Source organism: Chiroxiphia lanceolata, chromosome 4 (genome assembly GCF_009829145.1).
Source record: "Chiroxiphia lanceolata isolate bChiLan1 chromosome 4, bChiLan1.pri, whole genome shotgun sequence".
Taxonomy (NCBI): domain Eukaryota; kingdom Metazoa; phylum Chordata; class Aves; order Passeriformes; family Pipridae; genus Chiroxiphia; species Chiroxiphia lanceolata.
Window position 1 is genome coordinate 19,861,166 of NC_045640.1, and position 21,445 is coordinate 19,882,610.

Consider the following 21,445-nt stretch of genomic DNA (forward strand, 5'->3'; position numbering starts at 1 on the left):
CAGCTGGTTTCTTCATTTCCAGCTGGGAAATTTACTCTGCTCCAGCTCCCCTCCCTAAAGTTAAACAAACTGAACAAGCTTTCTTAAGATACAGGCTTTACATTGTTCTCTTTGCACAAGATCTGCTCAGATACTGTTGGTCTCTAAAGGCTGCTGTATTAACCAACAGAAATAATAAGGCTATGCACGGACTTCACAATTCAAACACAACTCATTAGGTTTAGACACATTTTCCAAATCTTCATATGAGTACTTTAAAGTTTTGGTATTTTTTTTTCCCATAAAAATATGGCTCAGCTGGGATGGAGTATGCACGCCAACTATGTTGCTAGGGAAATTGTTTCCTGCTGCATTTAATACTGTTATAGGATTTCACAGTTAGCTTCACAGATTTTGCTGACCTGCAGAAGTACCTTGTACCACTCCACTTCATGCTCCTGTCTGCTTAGGGTCTACGAAGCCCGCAAAGGCTTTTCTCAACTCTTTCAACCCCCTCCTGTTATTTCTTAGGTAATTGCGACGGTTAATAGGAAATGTAATGTTTATATAGCTTTTGGTATCTGTGCTGCATTATTTTCTCATATTGTGTACCTAAGATATTAGATTGAATTCGATCTTTAAAGGCTATGTTATTCTCATTAAATGTCTCTAAACAGAACGGTGGAAAATCCCACAGGTTTCAACAGGAGAAATAGATTTTACTCCCATTCAGTGACTTGATGGAAACACCTTAAGCAAAAGCCTTTTTTTTTCAGTCAAGGTTTTAATCACAATGACATCGGGGTTTAATCTCTGTGAAGACTCAGTTTTCTTGATTTCAGTTTGTCGGATCATATTTGAAACGCCTCTTTTTTTTCGTTTTGTTATTGTTTTGAGCGTGCTGCAGCACACACCGAAACTCCTTTCGTACTTCCCGTTCAGAACGCTCCTCTCAGGTGCCTGACCGGCGGCGTAAAAAGGGCAACAAAGTCTAAGGTCTCGGTTTTGCGCTGTAGCCCAAAATGCCTTGTTTTCCCGTTGTGCCTTTCCTGAATTCGGCCAAGCGCCCAGTTTGCTCTGAGGGGTTCAGCGGCCCGGGAGAGAGGCCCCTCGGTGGGGTCCGGGGCGGGCTGGCCGGGGCCGCTTCTCCCGCAGCCGGACACAACTTTCCCACCGCCCGCCGGCACGGCCGCGTCTTGCCACACTCCGGGCGCGCCGGTCCGGTCTGCCCGGGGCTGGGGATCGGGGTCGAGACCGAGATGGGACCCGGCACCGAGACCCGGCACCGAGACCCGGCACCGGCAGCAGACCCGCGCTCCGCCCGCCGCTCCCTGACGGTGACGTCACGGCGCGGTGACGTGTCGCCCGGCGGCGCGGGGGCCGCCGGAAGCGGCGGGTGGTGGCGGGGCCGGCGCGGAGCGGGTTCGAGCCGCCGGGGCGGCAGCGGCGCAGCCGGAGCTCTTGCCCCTTCCTTCCTTCCTTCCTTCCTTCCTTTCTTTCCTCCGTGCTCGTGTTCCTGCCTTCGCTCCGCTGCAGCGCGGCACCGATGAGCGCGCTCCGAGCGCCCGGCGTGCGGCCGGTGCCGACCTGGCTGCTCCTGCCGGGGCTGTTCCTGCTGGCGCTGCTCCTGCCGGGGCTGCTCCTGCCTGGCGCCGCCGCGGGCGCGGGCTGCGACCTGGAGGCTGCGGCCGGCGGCGGCGGCCGGCGGGGAGGACGGGGAGGTGCCGCCGCCTCTGCGGCGGAGCCGGCGACAGGTAACGGCCCCGCGGGTCCCGCCGGGCTGCCGGCGAGGGGAGGGAGCCTTTCCCGCGGTGTCCGCGGCGCTCCCGAGCGCCTCCGAGCCGGCCCCTTTCGCCGCGGGGCAGCCGCGGTGCGGCTCTGCAGAGGGCGCCGGGCCGGGCTGCGGGGGGTCCGGCTGCGGCGGCGGCGGCACTGCGGTACTGCCCGACGCGGCCCTTCCCGGGAAGGAGCCCGCCGCAGGATGTGTGCCGGGTCCTGTTGAATAGCGATATTGTTGGGAGCCGGAGCCTCCGCTTCCGCGTTGGCTCCCGCGGTGCCGCCCGTGCGGGGTCTGTGTGTGAGCGCCGAGCGCGGCTGCGGGGCCGGCACGGTGGGACCCGCCCCGGCACCTCGCGGGCCCCGCGGTATCGGAGCGCTGCCCCGCGCTGCACAGGAAGGGATGTCCATCCCTGCCCTCAGGGGCGTTCAGTTCTCCAGGAAAGTGTGGAAAGCATTCCAGCCCTCACTTAATTCTGTTAAGAAAAGTGAGTATGTTCATACTAAAGTACTTCAGGGCAAATGGTAATGCCTGCAGTTAAAACCAGCAGTTGGGCTGAAAACGTTTAAAACAATCTAATTTCAGCAGGCTCTGGTGGCTTTGAATTGCTTATACGCACTCTGAATCTGTTTTGTAATGAGTGGTAGGAAGCTTTACAGTTTTTCAGACAGTTCACTTAGGAAAATGGGATTTGCATGCAGGGAAGTGCTATAAAACATTCAGGAGTTTGTCATATCTCATAATGTGCTTTTTAAAAAGCTCTGTAATTGGAAGGAGGAGCATGGAAGGTGGAAGAAAAAGAATAACCTGTACCCCTTCATAATCACAGTAGTGTGGTTTCTTATCAGAGAAAAACTTCTGATGTTGTTTGGAGTAGTATTGACACCCTGAGCTAAAATTTCTGAACTTCAGTGGATGGGATATGCATGGATTTCTTCCCAGCCTAACACATCTTAAAAACATGAATTTTAATTATAACTAATGAAACTTCAGCAGTATTCACGAAATAACTCTGAGATGGAGATGCAAAGCTACGTGATCTAGCGGTCTTGTTTGAGGACATGACATTTCTGAATTCTGAATTGTCCAATCTGTTGGCTTACTGTATAAACTAAGGAAGTTGGAACATCCGCAGTCTGTGAAGCAGCAGTTGTATCTCCCAAGGGTGCTGTGAAAATGCTATATCGGAACAGCTCGCTCTCTCTTGTTTTTTTTTTTTTTAATCATAATTAATCTGGTTGTAGGTGGTATTAAATGTTTCTTACTATGTATAGTGCTGATGCTTTCTACATTTTGTGCTTAATCAATTTTGATGTGTCTGTATGGAAAAAAGTAATTTTTTTTTTTGTATATTTTATGGACTAAAATACTGAGATGCCTGTCAGCCATGCCCTCTCCCTCTCAGCAGTGAAGAAATGCAATCCTTCTTCTCTGGTGAAGAAATACAATTATTTGAGAAATCTAACATGTTATAAGTGGGCTTATTGTGTTACATAACATTTTGGTCTGGAAAATAAATATGGTTAAAAGCCATCTTAGAATCAGTTTTAAACTTTAGGAGGTTTCAACGTAGTTCCCTGTTCATCAGGTTGATCAATACGGTATTTCAGTTGGTCATATAAGTTTGCATGTCAAGTAACTAATCCCTAAATAACTTTAAATTACTTTTTGCAAAGCTGGAGGATCTCTTGAAAGTTGGGAGAAAACCAGATGACTTGTTCTGGGGGTGATTTTAGTTATATTATCTATCATTTTCTTGAAAGTTAAAACTTGCAGATGTACCACTGAGTTAGGAGGGAATGCCAACACTTGTCTGGAAAAGAATAGAATAAACTTTTAATTCAATCATTTTAACAGGTTTGGGAAGTACAACCCAAAAGTTAAAAAGCTGCTATGTACAAAATGCCACACTAGGAAGAGGCTGTAGGATGCTCAAATACAGATGTTTGGGAAGCAGAGGTGTAGGAAATAATTCAGGACTCCTAGTCACAAATTGGTCTGTGAGCAACATGTGGATGACAAAAGTGGATGTTATCCTTGGATATGTGGAATCAGTTTAAGTTACAGAAGGCTTTTATTTTTTCTTTTTGATTGCACTTTTGTGTTTAGTCTTTGGTATTAAACAACCCAAAAAGTACAGAGGAAAGTAGCAACGTGGATTGAGAGGCTCCAAACCCATGAATAATTTCTTTTTTTTGTTGAAGTATTGCATTATTTTGGTGTGGTTGAAAAGGCTGTGGGATGGGTATGTATGCATGCAAGAAATAGTTCACAGAAGCACTGTTCTCTTTTTAAACTTTTTTTCTTTTTTTTTTTTTTCTGTGGTTCTGATGTAGATTAAGAGGAAGTAAATTTTAGTGGGTGAGATTTAGATTAAATATAGGCTGGAAAGTTTTTACCTATAACAGTCAAATTACATAGATTTTTAAACAAGTTCCCATTATCAGAGGTTATTGGTGGGTTAGAGCAGAAGCTGGCAAAGATAATCTAAACACTTGACAGAAAAGAGATGTAAAATGAATTTTAGCACTAGGGAAGAGCCTAAGATTCTATTTTTGCCATATTTCTTCAGGTATTCAAGGATTTATTTAATTGTTTACATCGGTTATCATTACTGTTGTTTTGCCTGTGTATACATGCCTTTTTAACAGTATTTTTAAATGACAGCTAAATAGGTAACATCTGACACTGTGCTTGAAGGTATTTAGTTGTGGTTATGAAAATTGGATCAACAAAACTGTGTCTCCACTGGATGGAACACCATGAGGCTGTTTCCCTGCTCACGCTGGCTCTGCTTGTTCCCTAGTTAATTTGGTAGAAAGTTTTAAGGAACCTTCTGTTCTGAGCCTGCAGATGACACTGGGTTTTTGCATGCTGTTTATTCATTGACTTTTAAGTTGCTTTGTAAGTCTGGATAATTTTGGCTAATTCTGGATTCTTTTCTTGTTTAAATTTAATCCATGATTGTGGATTAATTTGCTGCCTTTGAGGTGAGACAGAGAACTTGGACCTGTATTTGGCTAATAAATTTCTCTCAAATTATGTCTTATAATATTGAGCTAGATCAGTTTTTAATACAGCACTACATTGTATTTACTGAAGGAACAGTGCACTGCATAACATCACCTTTCCTTAAAGTAATTCAAAGATTTTTCTTTCAGTTGAGTTTCTATTCTGGAATTAGCCATCATCTTAACACTGAGCTCTTCAAATTAATCAAACTTGGGCATTTGAGAAGCGAAGGTTTCTGGAAAACATGGTTTTAGATGCAGGTTACAATGGGCTTGAGCCATTCTCATGGGGGTGACTGTTGAAGTGTGGCTTTTTTCTCTGGAGTTGACCCCAGCTGGCCATGCAAGCAATACTGTTAGCACAAGAGAGCTAGTAGGAGTAGGCATGCTCATCCCACTACTTGAAACCCAGGAGGAGGGAAGGAGTTCATGCTCCCTTTCTACTTTGTACCTGGGTTGCCCCTAGTGCCGATGAGCGCTGTCTGTTGCTTTAACTTGCTTGGATGTGAAAAAAACCACAGGCAACTGGAAAAATTATGAATTTCTTATCCTGACTTGCTTTAAGCACTAGCACCAGTGCAAAGAAGAGGGAGGACTGTGTGGGTGGGGGTCAACAGGGGTGAACAAGGATGGTCTGCTTCCTGTGATGGCACCAAGTGATGGTCTGAACAGAGCTGCCCATAGAATTGTATCACTAAGGTGACTGTGAAACTGTGGCAGTGACCTTTTGAGGCTTGAATAATGCATTTGGAATTTGGTGGTTGTGTGTTAGACTTCATGTGTGGTGGACTAATACAAAGAGGATGATGAATTTGGTCACATAGCGAAATGCTTTTGCATGATTATTTTGGCATGCACTGGTCTTAAAAGTTTGTGAGCTGTGAGATTTCTGCTGCTTCCTTAGTAAACTGCTTTTTACGGCTAGTAGATTTTGCTAGTGATGAAAACTCAACATTACAGGTTTGGGATATTTTTAATTCCATTACTTCTATTTGTTTGTCTGTAGTTAAACTTATTGTGATCTGGTCTTACCATTTCTGTTGAGAGGACAGAAATTTCAAGTCCTCTCTCCTCTAAAGGATGATGACTTCAAGCTATCCTTTACTTTTTGATAGCTTCTCAATGCAGTCATCTGTCTTGGAAATCTAATTAGTTTCTCAGTTTAATTAAGTTTTTAGTTTCTTATCATATTTATTTTTAGTGATAAAGAATAGGAGAAATTCAGGAGAGATCTGTGTTTGGATAGCTCAGTCAGCAATTGACTTGTTGTAACTATGGCAGATAGCTAAAAAAGCTGTGGATGGCTGGATTTGCAGAGGGTTTTGAAGCAAATATTAAAAAACAATTAACCAGGAAAATTCTTGACCTTTAAGTAGCTGAGTGGCATTGGACTCCCAGGCAGAGTTAAGATATCAAGCACTTGTAACTTCCTTTGCCCATAGTTGAGTATTTTTGCCTTACAGCCTTCCAGTGTTTTGACTGTAACTCTTCTGTGCTTCTGCTAGTGCATTCTGCACCTTCTGGTGTCCTGTGAGCTTTTTTCCTTGACCATCAGCTTCACCTCTTCTGAAGATTCGGTCTTACTGTTGTGATTTAGTCAGATTATTTAGCTGGTATTTTGTTCTCGTCTTACAGTAGTAATCTGTAGTGGACCCTTTCTTAAAACCCCTCTCTCCCTGAAACATTTGGACTCTTGTGTCATCCCTCCCTCAGCAGGTTTTTGTGTTGCCCTTTCAGCTATAAGCTTTCTGAAGACAGCTCTGCTTTTCTGAGGACCTCCTACCAGATTCTGGCTGACTGGTCCTACGCAACTTGGGCATGACTCATTTTCTTCTGCCTAACTCCAGGGATACTGATCTATCATGACTAGATTGAGCTGCCATATATTTGTCAAAGGAGGACTGTACCCAGTGACAGGCGCAGTTGATCTGGATAAGATTTCCCATGATGATACTATCACTATGAAAAACACCTAAAAATACAGGGGTTTTCTAATGTTTGTGTGGAGTAAGCAGTTTGATATCCTTTAATTGATTTTTAGCTTGCCTGCTCTAACTTGTATGTCTTTTTTGTATTTAGAATCTGTTTTCAGTCAGCATTGAGGAACATGTAGCAAAGAGTTGTGATGTGCAAAAGCTAAGAAAATTAGTAGTGCTCCCTTTTTTTTTTTTTTTAAGGCATTGTCAGAGAATGCTCAGAAGTCAAGAATATGTTATTTTAGACATAAGTGTTGAGTAATTTACTGCGGAAATCCTGATGTCTGAAAAGACTTCATTGGGATTAGCGTGTTACATCCTATCTGTGAAACTGACTTTTTAAAATACAGGGATTTGAGATGTTTATTTTGACCATAATAGGGTGTGTGTAAAGAATAAATAGCCACTGTGTTTGTTGTCCTAAAATAAGCACATATACATTTTAGAAACCAAGGTGAGTTTCAAGTTCTTACATAAGTTAGTGCTATTCTGCCTTTGGTTACTACTAAGTCTCTCCTGTTACTATGGAAACTGTCTTTGCATATCTGAAAGGGGAGGGGTGAATAAAATGATAATGCGTTGTTAAAATTTAGAATCAGCATAAACAGAATGTGATGACTGTGTGGGTACTAGAAAATTTGCATTTGTTTACTTCATTCCTCTGAGCACTTCAAACAACTGAAGGGAGTTTTATTTGTGATAGCTTTCTTCCCCGTGCCCTTTTCTTCTGGATCTTGCTCATTTTCTTTCAAATCCAAAAACCATGGCATTTTTCAGAGACCTGGTACAAACATCTTGAAATCTGTGTAATGAGTTTTAACTAAAAACTGTCGTGGAAATTGAAGGTAATGTGCTTGTCAGAACAGTTAAGAATTTGAGCTCACAGTGCTCAGAACTCTGTTGATTCAACAGAATTTGAATTAACAGGTAAGAACCACTGACCTTTTAAATCTCATTCCTGTGGTCCCTTGCAAAGATCTTGAAGTATATCTGGAGAAAATTTACTCTCTGTGCAGACAGTGTTATGCTACTGCAAATGAATCTTGCTTCTCCAGTGATTCCTGGATGCTGAGGTGGGAAGGAAGTCCATCACTGACTTCTTGCAGCTTGTATTGCCAACCACAAGCAGCACCACAGAAGCTTGTGTACCCTGGAATGGTTGTTGAGGCTACTTGGATTGTGTGAAGCTTTAACTTTTGCAGTAGCTGAGAATTTATAGAAATGCAAAGATAGATTTGATCTTTTTCCTCTAGGGAACACTTTCTGTTTTCTGCCTTTTCTTCTGCATCATGAAGCTTTTAAAAGTGGTCAGCAGCTCAGCCCTCTGGTACTGTCTCCAGTTAAAATTTTAATACCTGATTTTTTTGTGTGTACCATATATCTGTGATTAGTGTTCATTTGTAAGAAGTTGGCATGTTCTCAGCTTCTAAAACTGAGATGAGCAATAAACAGTAGTTTATCTGAACCTATTTAAAGCTGTGTTTAAAAGCCAACAAACCTCGTGGTAGAGTGTTTAAGCAAGATTATGTTGAATAAAAAACTGGTGAAGACATTTTGGTTTTTTAGGCTCTGTGTACTTACTCCTTGGAAAGGGAAACCTTCCATACCTGAAGGTGTTGTATGAATGCTTTCTTGCTTTGTGGGTTAGAATAAAGTAAGGAGTTAATTGTATGCAATTACTAAGCATGTGTAGTAATGTGACACAGATAAAGGAACAGTTTTTCTCAGTTCCATCTAGTGTCTCTGTGCACTGAATTACTTAAAATTCAGAGCTTTCTGCAAGTTAAATATGTTATTTAGAAAGGAAATTTTCACACAAATGCTGTTTTATTCCTAATAGTAAATATCTCCACTTGGCTTCCCTGGAGTTTGGTTAACATTAATTCCTGAATGTTTCTTGTTTTTGTGTTTTGGTTTTTTTTTTTTTCCTATGTGTAGCATTTGATGAATGAGTGAATGGCTCAATAAGTGATTTTTTATTTTTGAGATTTATTCTGTTTACATGTAGAAATATGTTCAGTCAGCTTTGGTAGGAAATTATCGATTTTGACTAATAACTTTTGTCAGTCTGCTGAATTTTTTTTTGCCAGCCACAGATTTTTACTTGAAATGCATTCCTACCCCCTGCCCTCACTAGATGCAGTAAGCAGGTGAATCTTTTGTTTGTATGCCCATATCTAAAGCAAATAAAAAGAATGTCTTATGTTGTTTCTCTCTAGTAGTCTTAAAATAACAAGCTTGATTAGTTTTTCCTCGTTCTGAAATGCTTCACAATATTTTATTTGAATAACAATGACCAAGAAATACTATAGTGTTAACAAATAAAACCCACACCCAAATCACGTGTTCTGGGATGATTTTGAAACAAATATGAAAGGTAGTTATTCTGAGTAGGAGACTTCCCTCTACTGTAGTTTTAATTCTAGATTGCTATATATAGAAGGTTGCAAGGTAACTTGCTGTAACATTGTATGCCTATGTGAAAAATACCTTTGGCTTAGTTATTTTCATTGCCTGAAGTATTAAAAATTATTTTGAAGTGAAAATTAAAAGACTTTTTTAGTGCCAAGTATTGTTTACTGATTTGCTAAATATGAAAATTGGACTATATAGTGTCAGATAGTTCCAAAATTTATATTGTCATGTGTCAGGAAGGGAAAATATATTTATATCCTTTCCTACTTGTGGTTTTTAGTTGCGGATGAAATGCATGAAGACAGCTCCATCTTTCTCAGCATATGTTTTTAATTTTTATTTCAAAAACTTAACTTTGTCAGTATTGTTTTTGAACACGGCTGCCTCAGTCTCTTGTTCATACCTGGCTGGCTTGTGTGGCCTAAATATATTTACTGAAACTATCAGTGCCATAGAGGGTATTGTAGTTACTTTGGAAACAACACAGCGATATGTCAGTCTAAAGTACAGATAAGAGCCCATGAAATGGATTCTATTGACTTCGGTGTACAAACCTCTGTTATGTATTTATTCACTGGCATTTCATTCTAAGGCTGCCTTTTGGTTTTGGTCTTGTGAAACTCCACTTACGATAATTGGCCTTACTGCGTTAGTGTTGCAGGCAGCAGTGCCAGACCTCTGCAGCCTTTAAAGGATGTGACTTCCTGACTGGTTTAACCTGACCTTGGAATTGGCGGTTTCTCAGAAAGGGCTGCTCCTGCTTTCTGCGTGTTGCTTTCTCTCTCTCCCGGCCTATTCTGTGTGTTCCAGTTGCTCACTTATCACATCTGGAGTTGGACTAGTTTGGGGGAATTGATCAAGATGAAAGTTGTGACTGATTTTTAATTTTTTTTTTTACGTCAGTATCAGGTCTTTGCTTCAGTTCAGTGCACAGCTGCACAACAGCATCTGTGAGAAGGTAACAGGGCTGGAGGAAGGTATTATTAACCATTTCAGTGGAAGCCCACTCATGGCTTCCACTAAATAGTGACTGAGAAAGGTGGGTAAGGGAGACTTAGGTACTCACAAAAAGCAGTGTTTTACACAGGTCATACCAACTGTGAATCTGAAAAATGACATTCAAAATTGATAAGGAAATACCGAACTATCCATAATATTTGCAGAGGGAGACTTTTAGATTAGCTGTAGAGCCGTGATTTTAGTAGGGCTTCTTAAAGAGATTAGTTATTCTAGATGATAGTTAACTGATGTTAGATGATAATAGGTAGTAAGCTTATATAAAAACCCATGCTCTGGAATGAAACCTGTCTTTCAGGAATTAATTTGGGTTTTGCCAGTTGATTTATTTTAATAGAGGTCACTCTCAAAGCTAAAATTGCATGTCTGGTATAACTGTTTACTTCTATAAAGTAAATCTGATGAAATATGATTTTATTACTACAGCATAATAGGAACACGTCCCATTCTGATTCAGCTGTAGATGTTTGAAAGAAAAAAATTCCACCTATCTGAACTCTAAATGCATCCAATTGACTACTTTTAAGCACTGTTATAAAAGAATGCAAGTAAAACTGGTTTGTTTCCTCTATGAAGTAAACATCCTAAGAAAGTATGCATCTGTGATGTTTCTCTTTTGTCTCAGAAGCACTGGGAAGCTGGTTTTATGTTGCCTCATGTCTGTTTATAGTATCCTATGAACAGTAGTCAAGGCTCTAATTTCTCTTGATGTTGACAAGTGGTAAGACTTCCTTATTCCAACCAAATGGAAGCTCTGTGTGCAACCTGGCCTGTGCTCAGTTTCACGGAAATCGCAATTTCCTTACGAAAGAGTGATGAGCAATCCCAGGTACAGTGTTATCTTAATGGAAAGAAAAAGGATGCATCTTCACAGAACTAGAAGGTTACAGATGGAGCATTAGAAGGGAGTGAAAGTTTGGTGTGTAGCAGGATGATGAAGTGGGACTCAAGGTAAACTACTATTGCTTGCAGAGGTCTCTGGTATTTCACAGTATGTGTGACTGTGACAGGGTGATGAGATGGTAGTACTGAAGTGCAAAAAAGTGGTGCAGGGGGAGAAGAGAGGAAGGAGCTTACTCTAGTCAGTACTTTCAAACCATTAAGTGTATACTTGGACTGGATTTAACTGATTAATTAAATCTCTGATTAGCTGTTATACTTGAGATTTTTTGGGAGTAATAGTGGATTGTTCTTTGGAAAAAGCCTAGTTATTGCTCAGGAAGAAATACTACAAATTATGAAGACAGGGAAATAAAATACTAATCATTGTCACTTGAAAGGATATGTAAAACTAGAAAATGTTTGAATAAAGTTTGCCAGTCAGTGCTTTTATAAGTATGTTTTTGTTAAGAAAAGAAAGTAGGACTTTTTGGTGTTAAAAGACCTGCCTTGTGGCTGTAGTTCTTCAAAAGCTAAAGACATTATGTGTTGGCGGCTGTGGTTTAGGCCTTCAGCCTGTCCTCTTTCTCATGCTGAGCTATTTCAGTTTAGTTGTTGGGTTCCTTTTTTTCTGGAATAATATGTTGAAGTTAGCTAAACAAAGGTTGAATGAACAGTGGACTGGCAGCAAGGAAGGTCAAGGAGAGGTGGAGAGGGGGATGGAAAAGCACTGTGGCAGCCAGAGGGGTTTTGGGTCTTAGGAGGTGATAGCGAGGATGTCGTAGACCTCTTTGAAGGTCTACTTATCTTGAGTATTGTAAGGGAGGCAACTATAGGAAGACTGGTACTTATTTTCATGCTGTGAGGCCTGGAGGCATTAACTGAAAATCAGGAGAATGTTTAAAAATATCCCCACCCCACTTCCCAGTTTCCAGGGCAAACGGGCAGAACATGCCTGCATGAACAAGTAGAATTGAGTTAGAAAACTCACTACAGCAGACTGTTTTGCAAAATAAAAAGGTGTTGTTTTGGGGAAGGTTTATACTTCCATCACCCTTTGTCCTGCACCATTTGCTGCTAACTGGTCCTCTGCAAGGCTGAAGTAGATGGACACCTTTGAGTCAGTGTGGCCAATTCACATAGTTGTGCTAGTCGTCTGAAACTGTAAGGTATGGTTGTGTTGTTTGAGACAAGACACTTTGACAAAATAGTTGCTCTTTCCATTAGCACTTCAGTTTTGTTGTTGTGCAAATGTTTAAATTAACTGCTAAAGTGGAAAGCATAAGGATAAAATGCTTAAAGGAGAATGACATAATGTTGTAGTAAGCTGCATCATAATTTATGTGGTTAGTTTTTGGGAGGTGTAACTAGGTGGATGTTTTCAATTTGAGGACTGGCAAAACTTTTCCTGGCACTGGCTCACTTTTTAAATTGATTTTATTGAACTGTGTTTCTTCTGTTGATTTGTATTGGTTTTCAGTCTCCTAAAACTGAAATTTCTTTCCTGCCAGGAGTTAGCAAAATTACAATGACTTTTTTGGTTTTGATTTTTTTATCACAGTTAGTTTTCTGTGCCCAAAAGGTTGTCAGAAGCAGATTAACATTCTTACAGAATCCAAAGAACAAGACAGCCATTGTCTTGTTACCCAAATTATTGCTTTTATTCTTTAAATATAAATATAGTAGTTGATTATTCATTTGAATTGAATTTTTTTGATGCTTTAGTACAAATGTTTTAAAAAATGCTGCTTTAATTCTAGTAATTTGTTGTTTTGATACTGTATTTTTTGGATCTGTGAAGTGTTTGAGAAGGCTTTAGGCAGAGGACTAATCATCCCAACCGAATATACTGAATTTTCAGAATACTGTAATTTTCAGAATACTTAATTAAAGACTAGATATCGTGCCTTGCTATCTGTGATGGGAGAACCAGTCTGTTGTCTTTCACCTTCTGATCTGACTGTGGGTGAAGATCTTAGGCAGCTGTAATGTTTTAGATAGTAGTGTGGCAATTTTAGAGGTTGATCAACCCATTTTTGAAGATCACTCATCCTGTTTGCTTTGGAAAATGGGCATTCACTCTGTAGTTCCTACCAGGCCACTCTTATTTGCAGGGTGTTGAGGGAAAATCACTAACTGTTCAGACTTTGTGGCCTCTTGTATCTTTTATTCCCACCATCATCCCTCCCCCCCCCCCCCAAAAAAAAAGGGTTTAGAAGGCTTCGTGGAACAAAAGTAATTGTTTCACTGCTTCTTGTATCATTGTCAATACTTGAAGTGAAACTGTCTGGTCTTGCCTTGGGTTCTGCTCTGAAAACCGACTGCAGAAACGTTTCATGAATGTCTGGTTTAGTTTGCCTTTTTCAAAATTTTTTTGCACACGATTAAAACGAAAGTGGAAGTGAAACAATCTGCTGGTGACAAGAACATCTTGCACATGAAAATAAAGAAAAGCATGATGTTCCAAGGAGAGAAAATTGAGTTTGCTTTTTCGGGTCCATGCTGTATTTTTAATGATCGTAAAGGAGAAGCTTAATTCTAGTACGTTTAGTTTATTGGGAGTGTAGTAAGAGATTGGTTAGCAGCTGGAAAGGAGCATGTACTTCACGATAAAGACAGAGCTATAATTATATGTTCCTTGGCAAGTTTTGCATTCAGAATTTTGAAGAAGACTGACATATATAAAATTCTTCAGCGCTTTCTGCACATGGATAAAAACAACAGCTTATGTCCTGGGATCAGCACAGAGGCTGCCATTCGTACAACTGCTTGAATATTTCAAAGAGCTCCTTTTGGTTGGCTAGGTAGTGAGTTTAGCATCAGAACTTGACTACGGAGCATTCCATATTGTGTGGAGCTAAAGCATATAAGGCATTTCTTAAAGTATTTTACTTAACCCCAGGGTTGTTGGACACATAGTTCCTGAGTATTTTCTTAGTGTTGGTGTGTGAAGTAAGTTAGAGATGTTGTAAAGGGTGAATTATGACGTTCATACTGGTGTCAAGTAGAACTGCCAACACCAGTAATGAAGTTCTCACAGTATTTCAGTTGTAAGTGCTAGGGCAAGGTAAGTGCTGTACTTGTCCTGTGCATCTTGTCCAAGAGCTGTAAGTAGCCTGTAATATTTGCATGAATCCTGAGCCATTGGCTCTGACATCTTCACGTGTTTTATGAAATACCCTCACCTGATGGTCTTGGATGTCTCGCTTATAAATATTTTGAAACTTGCTACCTCTTTGGCCTATCTTGAACTGTTGTTAAATAGAGAATGCTTCAAAGTACAAGTTTGAGTTAGTTGGTTTGTTAAATAGGAGAAATCCCTTGATTTTACTGATTGTAATTTTTTGTTTAGCAATTAAAATGGATATGAAATTTAATTGTAATGAAAGTAACTTAAATTATTTAATTCTTAACCTGAAAGATTTTAAAGACAATAGGTATACCTATATATCTGAATATTGGTTAAATACTTTTATGAGAAATTATATTTTATTTTTCTTGAGGTGTCATCATCCAAAGGATGGCTTTCATGCCTCCTACAGCTCTTGTGCAATTGTTCCTTTTAGAGGAAATAGGGAAATAATAGTTTGCATTTGGCAGAGCAGGCAGGAAGTTTTGCTGTTGGCCTCAGTGCTGGGTGAAGCATTTGTGGTGGCTACTGGGGAGGTACAGGGCCCAGAGTGGAGGAAAGCAGCCAGCCCAGCAGCAGCTGTTACTGCCCACGCTGGATATATCCAGCAGCGAGCCTGCTTCCTTCTCCTTGGCTTTTCTGAAAGGCTGTTGCTCATGCCAAGGCTATTGTTGATATACTAACTCAGAAAGAATCGTGTCTTGCAGGATATACCACCTAAGGAGTCTTTCTGCTGTGCCTTTTGCAACCGGAGGTGTCTATCTTGTATTGGCCTTTTTAGCCACCAGCACGCTGGTAACAAATGTGGGTAGAGCCCCTCCCAAATCCTTGTTCGTGAAGCCCAGCCATGAATGAATGAGACTTCGAGAAAGCCAACATCATTTGGGAGATGGTGATTCAGACCATGCAAACGTCAAGATGTGGTCAGAAAAACATACTTGGGCAGCCATTATTATGCACAGTTTCTGCTTCACCTATTCATATTACTTTAATTTGGTGTTTAACATTGTCGAGTTTGTAGGGCCCAGAGGTGTTGAAGCACATACCCATGGTGTTACTTGATCAGAAGCTTTAAGGATGGGATTCATTTCACATCTCTTGAGGTGTCACCATCTGGGCTCCTTCTCTAACAGAGCAAACTTGTTTTGCCATGAGGTAGAAAGCCCTGTTTCAACATATGGATCTTGTCACTAAGTCTGCTCACTGTTAGATTTCTTTTGAGTGTGAAGGGGACACTTAGTTCAGATACAGTGCAAAAATATTGCTCTTCTGGCTTTATATGAGAACTGTTCTAGAAGCAGCGCCTTAATATGCCTTATTCTGTTTAAGGAGCCTCTAATCTGTTTAGATTTATATGTAAACTTAAACTCTTTTTAGTCAGGTATTTTTGTCATATTTCTTTCATGTCTAAGTTTTTTGAATGCTACAGAATGAATAATTACTGCTCAGGTTGGATATTAATTTGATATTTATGTTTGCAGTGCTTTCTAAGTGCACTTAAGCTTTGTTTTCTGTGTGATTTAGCTTTCAAATGCTGCAGGATAAGATTTCAGCCAATCAGTAATACTACCTAGGAAGCTATAATTAATATGTTACTCAGGGAAAGGGAGGTGGTGTTAACTCCTTCTCCCCATCTTTGATAGCCTTGTTAGAAATAATTTATCACTTTCAGAAGGTTTGAGACTTCTTAGTATATGACTTATTTACTAGAGAAGATGATCTATGTTGGCATTCACTTCACCTTTTGAACTGTTTTACTGACTTCATCTGAATGTTTGGGTTGCAGCATAAGGAACATTTTTAATATGTAATGTTTCATAATATATTTGGTAAAATTTTTTAAAAATGTTTTATCTGTTGCATTTACTTTGCCTACTTCACCCCAACAAATCCTGTACATGTTTCGTATGTTCTGATTGTGTACCCCAACCCTCTTTAACAGGCTTTCTCAACTCATTTGATTTACTCCTTATTTTTTGCTCCAATTTAAGAATGGAAAAGGAATATTGAAAAGCTAAATACAGCATTTCTCTACTGCTAAACTTTTGCTGCAGGAGTTGTGTGGGTCTTGTAAGATGCTGGGTGCAGTAGTACATAACTGAAAACGCTGTGTAGGTTCCAGAAAGAATTTCCCTGCTTTGCTAAATTTATTTTTTTTGTGGGTGTAAGATGCGCAGCTGGTGCTGCCTATGTTCATAAGGAATATCAGAAGTAAAGAGTAGCCATCAACTAATGTAGTTCTGAAAACTCCTAACAGAAATATTTTAGATCTGTAGACAAGACTGAAGCACAGCTATGGAAAAAGGAAAGAACAATTCCACCTCTGCATTAATTGCATCAGGGAAATTCAAGTAACACTTTGTACTTTGTAGCAGAATGTTGTACTAAATTAGAAGTAGTGATATCCTCGCCCACAATTGTTCAGTATCATGCAACTGTGATTGGTTTAGTCACAAGCAGAATGCTGTGCTGCCTACTCTGCTTTTGAAGCTACCTTAGCCCTGGAGTTGCTCTTAGTGGTTCATTCCTGTTCAAACGTGTTTTGCAGTTGGAAGGATGAGAGTTGTGGGCAATGACTTTTCTTCTGATGGCATAGGCTTGTCTTTGAAAGATATCAGAGAGACAGAGAAAACCCAGAATCTTCAGGAATGTTCAGTGACATATAATCTGAAGCTTGTTAGGAGGCTACGGTTGTTCTGCCTTTGAGGATCTTTTAAAAGTTGTTGGGAATATTTTATAGGATTCTCCTGAGTGTCTGTTCATTTTTTTGGACTAACACTGGAATGTGCAGAGAAGTCTTATCTGTTATCTTTGATTAATGCAAGTTGTAATAAGTGAATTATGCTTAAGTTCTGTACTATAATTTTGAGCACAGCTGAATGTGTTTCATGTAATTAAGACTTCTAGAAATCTGCAGGGTAACTCTTTATATGCAAATATTTTAATAACTAAATAATATATTTAGAAATACTGTTTTTTCTAGTATAGAATGATTTATTCTGTCATGTAATTTTTTAACTTAATGTCTTTTTTTTTCCTTGGGCAAAACTCTGTCTTTGGATGCCTGTCCAACATGACCTTTCCTTTTGGTCACACCTGTTATTTACTTCTTCAGTTGAATGTCCAATGGAACTTGCTAAGTGAGGTGTTCAAAAAATATTCCAGGAGTAAATTTCTACGCAGCTTTTGCTTTTACATTTTTTATGAGGTGGTTCAGTTCAGATGGGGGGTAAATGAGTACTTGAGAAATCCGGAGCTTGTTCTTAATAAATATGATGCAAAGCAATTTAGATTAGTTAAGGCCTCATTACTGTCTGAACTTATTTTGACTTTTTGTGATTTCTGCCCAATCAGTGAATGCCTGTATCATTGCAGTCAGAGTTTGATGATTGACCCAACACTTAATGTTGGAAATGATTTTTGTGTTCAGTTTAACACAATATATGCAAAAGGACCTTTATATGTTGTGTGTCTGTGTTAATATCTCCTCTGAACTGGGACCTTAGTAATGCTGAATATTGCATGAATATTAAATATTCTGTAATTAAAAGTAGCATAGTCAACTTTCAGCAAAAAGTATGTCAAAGTTAAGTCTTCCATTCTGTCCATGCACCTGCTTGGACTAATATGTGATGTCTCAAGCAGCTGTCACTGTTGCCCTACCAGATTGCAGAAAGAAAAGAGTAACTAAGGAGAGGTTGCTGGTCTGACCTTATGAACGTTCAACAGAAGATGGATACTGACTGAGCATGGATAGAGAAACTAAGTAAAAGTTGCCAGTGGAATAAGGGATGGGTTGAGAAAAGCTCTGTAAAGGAGGGTAGCAAAGATTGTCCATGATGCACAATCCATTGTAAAAAGGCTGCATGTGTTTAGAAAAAAACCCTCTTGGCATTAACAGCATGCTGTCCTAGAGAAGTGCAGGTGTTTAGGATAGCAGTGGTGACAGATTTGATTTGTGTAGGGTTTAAAGGTTTGCATATGCAGTTCCCAGCAGTGAACAAGTCAGGAAGCTGTGAAATGTTGCTCAGGATTATTCTTTGTCTGTCATTCTTTTGGTGTGTTTGTTCATGTAATTAAATAATAATTTTTTAGCTGTATAAAGTTTATAACTGCATAAGAAACAATTATAAAGCAAAACAGAAGTGCTAAATTAAGAAACATCTTTAATTACATAGTTTATTTTTATATGAGAAATGTGGTGATTCTGAAACTTTCCACTCTGAGGGCGCCTGGCAGGTTACATTTTGTATTCTTTATTCCACTCATGGCATAGTCTTGCATACTTTTGTTACGTGACTGAAAGTTCTTAGCTAATTAATTGACAAAGCACCTTTGTTTTTAGGGTAGGTTTACTTTTTTTAAAAAAAACTTCATTTAGCAGAATTTATGTTAGTGTATGCATGAGAACGGATTGTCCAAAAATTACTAGTACTGAAAATACACTGCAAAAAACCCTAAATGCTTCCTAAATGCTTTTTTCACTGTTCTGTACATAATTAGCTTTACTTATGACTATTTATTTACTTCCAAAGACTTGGAAAACAGACAAGGAGGATGCATGTATCACATTCTTCTGTTACCTCGTTTTTTAAAAAGTATTAATGGAGTCAAATTGTGCATGTGACTGTAGATCTTCACAGACTATCAAAATATTGTGTTCAGAACAAAGTGGTCTTGGGCAATATTTTTACTGCTTTCGTAAAAGAGCCAACTTACGTGCATTTCTACAGAGCATCTATCACTGTCTGTTATTCAGAACCATATTGGTAAAACTTCACTTCCTGATAGGAGAGTGGATTCAATTCCTGTGGGATCAACTTTAACTAAAACATTGGTGTCTGCTTCTTTAAGCTAAAAGCCATGTATATTATCCATGATGGTGTAATGTAGAAATCCATGGAGACTCCTTAGGGAATTGTATTTTTTTCCAAAGACTGCTCTTTCAGACAATAATTGATGCTAGGCTTTTAGGCATATTATGGTGTGCTTCTCACCCCTTGCTGGTCCAGAAGTAAATGGTTAAAACCTTGTTTAAGAACCTAATAATTACCTTACAAATTCAGAAAAATAAATAGTTTATCTAGTATCTTGAAATAACCTTTCCCTGGAGCTTGAGAAAGGATATTGCAGGAAGTCTAGCACATAGTTGCAGCACAGCAATTTAGTATAACTCTTCCTAACAAAAAACATTCACTAGTTGCCTTGTGTCCTGAAGTGTGAAGGCTTGTTCCAGACTGCTTGATTTTTATCTTATCTAAAATAAACATGGCTTTATGTTCCAGCATGTAGCTCTCACTTGGAAAAAAGTTTGATGTCTTGGACATGATGATCAATTGAACTTATTGTCATAATGGTGTATTACACCATGTAAAGGCAGTTTGTCTCTCTTTTTTTTTTTTTTTTTTTTTTAATTAGTAGCTTTTCAAAATACTATCAATTTGAAAAAACCTCACTATTTGGTTTACTTTCTTTACTTTGTTTTCTATCGTATGCTTTTTGCATATGAAGATCTCCCCTTTCTTCCTTTGGAATGATGCTCGTTCTGTTTAGAGATGAGCAGAACAGCACACAGTACTCAAGCAAGGAAGGTGTAATTACCTCTGCTTTTCTCTGTTTAGCAACTTTTAATAGCTGCTTATTAAGCAAATAACTTAATGTAGTTAACACCAATTAGGAGTCTTTCTGGTAAGAAGTTCTCTAAAACATTCCAATATGTTTAATTACCTTGGGTGACTTAGTGTGGAGATCAGCAGTGGTCAGCTGTTCTGTCCCTTCCCCTCCACATCTCCCTCTCTGCAGCTCAGGCTTGGATTTCTTTGCAGATTGTCATAGATGGCATTTTCTGTTAACATACTTTCCTTTGTCAACAGCAAAACTCAGTAGGAAGGAAGAAGATCATTATGCTCGGTGTCATTTCTGCAATTGAACTTGTAGCTTTCCAGCACTGACAGGAAAAAAGGAAGTCTCAGTGTTTGTTTCAAGTATAAACTGCATGGTTCTAAGCCTCTGAGTACAAAAGATCTGCTCCATATGTTGTGTTCAATATTTTTCTTCGGCATTTACATCCCATCTCTGAAAATTGTCTTTTGTTTTGTTTTACATGTTGTACTCTCTCTTCTGTGGTGTACAACCGCTTATGACAAGAATTTTGTATGATTTACTGGCTGTTGAATTTGTCTTCAGGTAAAATACTATCTCACCTTCAAGAAACAAAGTCGAAGCTTTTCAGGCAGAATTGAATGTAGCTGTTTTTCTCCTAGAATATATTTATGCAATATTTATTGTATTGATGAACGAAGAGAAAAACTCAAGGCACTCTGGTAGACTGAGTAAAAAAAGGCATTAAGGGGAGAGGTAATTTTCCCATATTTGGTAAATGTGTTAAATAGCAAACAAATGGAGGACATCGTATCAGGAATCTGTGGCTCTGTATGTCCAAGAATTCCTGTGGATTCAAACTGAAACAAGGCAAAATTTTCTTGATTTCTGCTAATAAAACATTTTACATACCAAATGAGGAATGGTATGATTTTTTTTTTTTTTTAACTAACTCCTATTAAGAAGCAACATTTTATGCACATTTTTCACAAACCTTCTTTGGTAATGTTGCTTAGATTCTAGTGAGTTACAGTATATCCAATTGAGTATGTAATTATGGGGATATTATTTCCTTTAGTTTCAACACATTTCTTGTCTCTCTTGTCCCCTAAAAGAAGAGAAAGTATTTTCCTGGCTGTGAATTGAGCACTGTGCAAAACCACAGGCTGGTGGTTCTAGTTGTGCTGCTCAGCGATGTGCTAAAAGTGATTATGTTCACTTTGTAAGTCCTGCCTGAGGCGAGTGCAAGCTGAGTTAAATATTTACACCCATACAGAAAATCTCAAGACTGACTTAGGAAATCATCTTTCTGTTATCTGCCTGATTAGTTACTGACGCACCAGAGGCTGCAGCTTCAGCTTGGACTGGGCTTGTGCTGCAGTTTATTCTCCTGTCTCGAGCTTGTGCCAGGGACCTGGGAGTGTCTTGGCAGTGGGGCTTTGGCGGGACAGGGAAGATGCTAATGAGAAGAGAGAGGTTTTTGAGTTAGTTTGCAGTCTCAGAGGTGACAGGAAGACATGATGCAGCAGACATAGCTGTATGTTTGGCCTGATTTCCTTGTTTTTGCTTGAAGCCTCTCTGAGGTGTGGCTTCTATCAGCCACATCTTCATGTGGGTGGGTAACTCTACACTGCAGAGACAGATTAAACTAATGTAGAGT

At 39.5% G+C, this 21,445-nt stretch overlaps 1 protein-coding gene across 3 annotated transcripts in view; it reads left to right on the plus strand.

Moving 5' to 3' along the window:
* The first annotated feature begins 1,646 nt into the window (after positions 1 to 1,646).
* Positions 1,647 to 21,445, plus strand: part of STIM2 (stromal interaction molecule 2) — a 71,890-nt gene continuing 52,091 nt past the window's right edge. For 2 of the 3 annotated variants that reach the window (XM_032685871.1, XM_032685870.1), the window contains exon 1: positions 2,156 to 2,243. In XM_032685871.1, the coding sequence (XP_032541762.1) occupies positions 2,159 to 2,243 (85 nt within the window). In that variant the 5' untranslated portion in view covers positions 2,156 to 2,158. Of the gene's footprint in view, positions 1,734 to 2,155; positions 2,244 to 21,445 lie in introns of those variants that run through there. The other variant, XM_032685872.1, reaches the window with a different exon arrangement.